General features: G+C 39.3%; 1 protein-coding gene across 1 annotated transcript in view; it reads right to left on the reverse strand.

Moving 5' to 3' along the window:
- TMEM170B (transmembrane protein 170B) overlaps positions 1 to 7,489 on the reverse strand; it is a 41,740-nt gene extending 34,251 nt beyond the window's left edge. Inside the window, exon 1 of the mRNA XM_005878426.2 lies at positions 7,355 to 7,489. Coding sequence (XP_005878488.1) covers positions 7,355 to 7,451 — 97 coding nt within the window. The 5' untranslated portion in view covers positions 7,452 to 7,489. The remainder of the gene's footprint in view (positions 1 to 7,354) is intronic.
- Positions 7,490 to 7,495: the final 6 nt, after the last annotated feature.

The following is a 7,495-nucleotide window of genomic DNA, read 5'->3' on the forward strand; positions in this document are numbered from 1 at the left end:
CAGGATGGGCTGAGGGACCCCCCCCCCCCCCCGAGTGCACAAATTTTTGTGCACCGGGCCTCTAGTATCCAATAAGATTAACCATTAAAAATGCTAGACACTGCATTTTAGTATAATTCTTCAATGTATCAAGATGGGTTTTGCTTTTTCTAGGCACCTGTTTCTCTTATATCAGTGGTCGGCAAACTGCGGCTCGTGAGCCACATGCGGCTCTTTGGCCCCCTTGAGTGTGGCTCCTCCACAAAATACCAACTTGTGGGCATGGGCTACGAAGTTTCAATCGCACTGTACATGCACGCCCGCACGTGGTATTTTGTGGAAGAGCCACACTCAAGGGGCCAAAGAGCTACATGTGGCTCACGAGCTGCAGTCTGCTGACCACTGTTTAGATACTTCATCCCCTTCACCCACTATGTTACCTCTAGTCTTCCCATTCAGGGCCTCATTCCCTACTCCCCATACCTACCTCCAGGACTGAGGCAGCCAGGCTCTGGGAGGCCCCCAATGATCCTGATCTGGTACAGTCCCCTGGACAACATACCAGAGTTGCGTGACCAATAGAGTACAGCAGCTGCCAACCACTGTTTAGATACTTCATCCCCTTCACCCACTATGTTACCTCTAGTCTTCCCATTCAGGGCCTCATTCCCTACTCCCCATACCTACCTCCAGGACTGAGGCAGCCAGGCTCTGGGAGGCCCCCAATGATCCTGATCTGGTACAGTCCCCTGGACAACATACCAGAGTTGCGTGACCAATAGAGTACAGCAGAAGTGATGGGATACCACTTCCAAGATTAGATCATAAGAGATCCTATGAATTCTGTTTTGGTTTCTCTCCCTCTGACCACTCACTACCACGAAAGCCATATTACGAGCAGCCCCTGGATGCCTCCTACCAGCAGTCACATGAAAGTGCCTGGAAGTGAGCCAACCCTCCAGCACAGTCAGGTCTGTAGAGACTGCAGTCCAGGCTGACAGCTTGACTGTTACCTCTGTAAGACGATGAGCCACAACCAGTAAAACCATTCCCAGATTCCTGAGTATTAGAAACTGTACAAGAAAATGAATGTGTTTGGTTTTAAACTGGTAAATTCTGGGGTAATTTATTACTCGGCAATAAATAACAAATACAAAGATTTGTAAATTCATACTCACTACAACATAAACTTCTTAAAAACAGTCATGATGTGGTATGGTATCTCTGACAGTTACTACAATGTTTGCTGAATTGGATTGACTGATAATTTTCCAAGTCCTGGATTACGTATTTTGTAAGCAGGATCAAGATATTGTCTAAAACAGTTTCTCTACTTTTAAAAGTGGAATCAATAATGGTTCCTTACCTCACAAGGTTATTATAAGGATCCAATAAAATAATATTCATAACTGCCTCAGAACAATGCCCACCACACTAAAAAGTGTTAAGTGTTGTTAACTACTAAAAGTAAAATTTCTTAGAAGGAAATGTATCACTCTCTTTCCTTAGTATTGAAACCCTAAAAATGAATTTTTTAATGTAAGAATTATTTACAAGCCATGTCAGGATTATGAAATAAACTTAGAAAACTGATTTACCTTCCAATATTAAGATAGAATATCAAATAAAAGAAGATACTGGATATGTTAAAAAGGTAACACTAATTAATCTAGCAATCTATATTCCCCAAAACTGTTTTCATCTGTCCTAGTCATATTGCAATAAGTTCATAACATTCTCCTAGACTACATTACAAGATTATATTATAAGAACACAAGTAACTGGATCCAGGTAAAAGTATGGTTCTTTTTTTTTGTATGAAATTTGGTGGAAAATCTTTTTCTATTTCCAAGTTTCATCTACTTAGCTAAGGTCACTGGAATTCAATAGTCTAATTGAGAACTCTCTCAAATGTGTTGCTACTGCCACTGTTCACTCTATGATTTTTGTTAAAATACTTAGTCATTAAAAATACATAATTAGCTCAGCCAGCATGGCTCAGTGGTTGAGCATTGACCTATGAACCAGGAGGTCACAGTTCGATTCCCGGTTAGGACATGCCCGGGTTGTTGGCCCTATCCCCAGTAAGGGATGTGCAGGAGGCAGCTGATCAATGATTCTCTCTCATCGTTGAGGTTTCTATCTCTCTCTCCTTCTCCCTTCCTCTCTGAAATCAATAAAAATATATTTTAAAAAATACATAATTAGCCTATCACAACTGAACTAAGCAAAGATAAATTTATACCTGATAGTTAACTACTAGTTAATTATTAAATTGTCAAAATCATAGCTTACACAGTCCCAAGACTTATCCAGAAATTGCTTTAGATTTAAAACATGTCATCTGGACCTTAGACTTGGTATTGCCAGAGGGTATGGTTCAAAGATAATGAAATGGGAATTTTAAAAACCTGAAGATAAAAATTCTAATTTTTGAAAAATTACAGTAGCTTCCCTCGCAATAAGATATACAACCTTCCAAAAAGCAAACTCCTATAAAGTACAAATCATACCATCACTTATTAATTGGCTCTGTACCACAAAATAATACAGAATTTTTTTAATATCTATTTCAGAAACAGCTAATTTTGGAGTCCAGCACAATACTGAAAAGAAGTACTTGTCTTTAAGGCTACATTTACAAAACAGAAATACCTATAAGTGGACATTTGAAATAAATTTATCCACATAAACTCACCTCCAATAACAGAGCAGTTAGGAAGAGGAATTAAACTCAATCGTAACCTAGGATACAAAATAACACCGAGAGAAGCAAACCGACTTGGGAGCACGGCTAAAGGAAGGTGCCGGCTTTACTAGCATGTGGTATAAGCATTTCCAGATACCTATGGTAGATACCAATTATTTTCCCTCTTTCTCTTTTTTTGCTGATAATATTAACACTAAAGTGGCTTAGTAAGTGTAAAGTCTAAAAGGGAACTACAATAGTGTGTGTGTACATACTGCAAAAATAAGCACATATATTTAATATAGACACACACATATATGCACACACAGAGACGGTTGACTTTCCTTCCAGTTTGAATTCCCAGCCTCCCAATGCTTATTACCAATAGAAAAAGGGGAGCACCTGCCCCCATATTTGCTGCTGTCACTGAGAGAAGAGACGGCCTAAGGCCAGCCTTTGCCTTTTTCCCAGGGACCAATTATCCCTTTCCCAACACCAGCCTGGATCTGTGTTTATCCAGGGGTTTAGGCATCCTGCCTATTTCTAAGTAAAAAATTCTTCTCTAAACCAAATTTAGGTCAGAACACAAAGTTGAGAAAATAAAGGTAAAGCAAAGGAAGACAGTTTATTGTAGATCATTTTTTAAAGTCAAGTAACCCATGAAACTGAAAGAGTATATATATACTGACTCTAATTTTAGATTGGGGCCAGGGTATTAGGAACAATTTAGAGAAAGAAAAAAAATTTGAGAAAGAAAGCCATTTATCTCTCTACTTTAGTAAGCTAAAGACCCATCTAACCTATACACAGTTAACACTTCAGGAATCTTATGAATCATACACTTTGGTTACTAAGTGACAGACATGGGGGTCTCCAGATATTAATCTGCTCTATATGAAGTCCTCAATCCTAGTGTCTTCCATGAAGGAGGAAAAATAAATAGCAGGCTGAACTTCATAGGATTTCTAAAAGTGGATATATATAAATATGAATCACTAACTTTTACATAGGCAAAAGCAACTTAAAATTTTACAAAGCACTATTATTCAATAATTCTTGCATTTCCTAATATATTTTATTAGATGGATAGAAATAAATTCCAGTCATACATTCTTGGGTTCATTGGGACAAATACTTACCACGCTATTCTTAAGTACATTAAGATTAATCGTTCAACAGACTTGCCTGAAAAAAGCCATGTGGAGTAAAAGGAAAAGGCACAGAACTAAGGGTCAGGGAAGGTTAGTTCCAGCCCTGCCTCCATCATTAAGCAACTGTTTGATCCCCACCATGCCCTTCACTTCGACAATGTGACATTTGATATTTCCAAAGTGAAGTTGCTGAACAACATAACTTCTAGCTCTAAAATATTAAGTTAGTTCTCATGATCACTTTTTAAACATTTATTTCTATCAAAGTGATACATACTCAAGACTGCCTTCTAAAGGTCAGTCTCTAAGATAAAAAGGTCAATAAAAAATGTTCCCGCTTCACTTATGGGATAAGATATAAAGAGAAGAAGGAAAAAAAACTTTTGGTTTGTATAAAGAAAAAAATAGAGCCAGTCTGGTGTGGCTCAGTAGTTGAGCATCGACCTGGGAACCTGAAGGTCACAGTTTGATTCCCAGTCAAGGTATAGGCACAGGTATCAGACTCAGTCCCCAGTAGGTATGCAGGAGGCAGCCGATCATGATTCCCTCTCATCACTGATGTTTCTATCTCTCTCCCCTTCTCCCTTCCTCTCTGAAATCAATAAAAAAAAATTTTCAAAAAAATAGAGTGTGTTCCCTCTTTAATTGGCTTTTAATAACCAGAATTCCTATTAATCAGAATTCTACAAATCCTTTACACAGTCATATCTTAAATCCAAATCAGTATGGCTCCTTTCTTTTACCTGCTTCTCTTCCAAGTTTATTATGATGACAAAATGCTTTCTGACTTAATGTTATCATACTTTGAAAAAAGGTAATGATATTTAACTTATTAGCTATCAGATGTAAGCAAGTTACTCTTTACTTCAATGTCTAAATGTGTAAAATAAGGATAGACAATCTCTCTCAAGATTGTTGACAACATTAAATAAAATACATGGAAGTATGGTTAACTAGCACAAAAGCACTTTCAATAAGCATTTGTGTTTTAAAGCTTTGACAATTATCTACAAAAGTTATGGAAACACCTCATTCCCTAGTTAACAGCATATTTACTTCAAAAGATGTAGCCAAAAAATAATACAAATAGAATGTTTAAATCATGGAACTGTTAAGTACTATTTTTAAAATTCTGTAAATATGTATTGAGCATTTACTATGTGCCAGATACTATAATGCTAGGGTTCCAGAATTCAGTGATTAAGACATTGATTCCACCCTCAAAAAGCTCACAGTCTATAATACAATTGAAAAATATAATTGAAAAGCATATACAAGGAGCAGGATGAAGCAAACATCCTGGAAAAGGGGAAAGAGTCGTTCTGCAGGCAAAGACTGGGTTTTTAAAGCCTAGCTCAGCCATTTACTAGCTCTGTGATTTGGGGCAACTGAATTTACCTCTCTGAGCTTCTTTGTAAATCTACTTTGGAGAGCTATTCTGAAGATTAGAAATAATATATGTGAAGTACCTGATACATAGCAGAAATTATTTTTTGTTGTTTTAGGATTTGTTTTTAATAGACCAAATTTAAAAGGTGGGTAGCATATCTTGACTAATAATTAAGCTACATATGTCACCAGATCAGAGAAGGCCATAAAGAACCACATCAGAATGTTACCACTTCCAAAGTCCAAAGTGATGCGGTTCCTAACATGTGGTATACTCAACTGCTGGTGAAACATATTTCTAATCTATTTCCTTCTCCATTTTTACCTTGACAAACCATTTTGCATACTCACACTCTACTTTTTTTCCATTTATTCCCCAGGCCCACTTCAGTCCTAGTTTGGGACATTCTGCATATCCTCCATGAAATGGCAACGTCCTGTGAGCAACTGATGATTATTAAGTTTGCATTGGAGATAATTAGAGCTAACCCTGGGCTCAAACTACTATTACTAACGTAATGGTTGACTTGCAGAACTGGAAGCTGCTAAATAATGATTAGAATCTTAAAGTAAATATTTTAAAATATTGTAAAATCCAGCCAAGAGGTAAGTTACATTTACATTTTCTCTGTTCCCCAAAGCTATTTCTTCTAAACACTCTAACTGATACAACATTTGAAATATACACAATGAACAAATATGAGGCAAAACCATAGTAAAAAGGCAAAGCAGTCTATCCCTAAATTCCATTGAATCATACAATGGTCTTTATGTCAACATAGTTTTTCAGAACTAAGAACATGTTCCTATCTTTAAACCATCATGTAAGGTCAGTTTGCTCCAAGTTAAATAACCACGTATTAAAACTGAGGACATCATGAGTCAATCCAGAATTTAATTTTATAGCTTCCACATTCAAGAAAACCAGTGTCTTTAAGTCATCCTTGTGGTATATAATTCATATATATATATATATATGTATATGAATATCCAATTCATATATATATATGAATATCCATAGCATACCAGTTATATTTGCAGCATACTCTTCCTACTCTTAGCCAGTTTGACATAATGCATTTTGAAATACTAATGTTCTATCAAAATTAGCTGCCTTATACATTTTCAAGAATCAAATCCTGGGCATGTTTTAAAGTTTTTTCTCTGAGGATAAGGCACCGAGGAGTCACCAAAATGCAAAAGAATCTCTTTCTTGTAAATACTAATCTAGAGGGTCTTTTTAAAATTCAGAACTCAGAGTATGATAATACAAGCATTTCCACATTAACAAACCCAGAAGTTTCTTCACAAAGCAAGCCCAGACATCCTATAAAAATATGAGTATTACTGCTCATTTTTACCACTATAAATTGATGCTAATTATTATAATGTAGTTCAGTCCAATTCCCTCCTGATAGCCTTGAGAATGAAGGGAAATGCACGAAATTATCAAATGTCACAGAAGCAGCAGCTTGAGGCTGGGGGGGGGAGACAGACAGACAGACAAAAGGAAATAGGAGAGAGAGGAGATATAGGGTTGAAACTAAAATGCTTACAATCACTAGCCCTTGGCCCAGCCCCTGACCCACTGTAATCTACTTCATGTCATCTATCTTCCCAAAACACAAAACGTTAACAATGGAAGCAAATTGATCATGAGCAGGAAATTTAAGTCCTGCGTTCAGTTTGAGATTTGCCAGAAAGAAGAAGAGCTAAACAGAAAAAGATCTAAACAGTAAAAAGCGGTGCGCGTGTACGCGTGTGCGCTAGCGGGGAAGAGGGGGTACATAAAAGCCAACTGTGCCCAAGTCTCGGCAGCGATGCTGCCCCGCGAGTACTACGAAGGCAGGGCCGTGGGCCCTCCCTCTGCCAGGCGGGAGGCGGGGGTCGTGGGTTCTCCCCCGCACACCCCCGAGACTGGGAAGCCTCTGAGTGCGGGGCGAACGGGTGGCGGCCGTCGGCGCCCCGGGAACCCGCGCGGAGTGGCTCCAATAAGACCTTCCCGGCCAGCACCTGGGACCGCGGTCTCCCAAGGAGGCGCACACCGGGTGGGGCGGGAAGGCAAGGAGCACTTCCCCTGCTCGGGAGGGAGGAAGAAGGCGAGGGGTGGCCCCGCATCCCGTCCCCACCCCGGCGCATCAATTACCCGTGAGGTTCCTCAGCACCGTCCCGTGGGCCCAGAGGCTCAGGACCTGCTGCACCGACAGGTTGATCATGGAGTGGTCACCCCCCTCCGCCTTCATCTTCCCTGGGGGGCGCCCGCCGCCTTCTCCTCGGGCGCCGGGGG

This window comes from Myotis brandtii, unplaced genomic scaffold (assembly GCF_000412655.1).
Source record: "Myotis brandtii unplaced genomic scaffold, ASM41265v1 scaffold56, whole genome shotgun sequence".
In the NCBI taxonomy this organism is placed as follows: domain Eukaryota; kingdom Metazoa; phylum Chordata; class Mammalia; order Chiroptera; family Vespertilionidae; genus Myotis; species Myotis brandtii.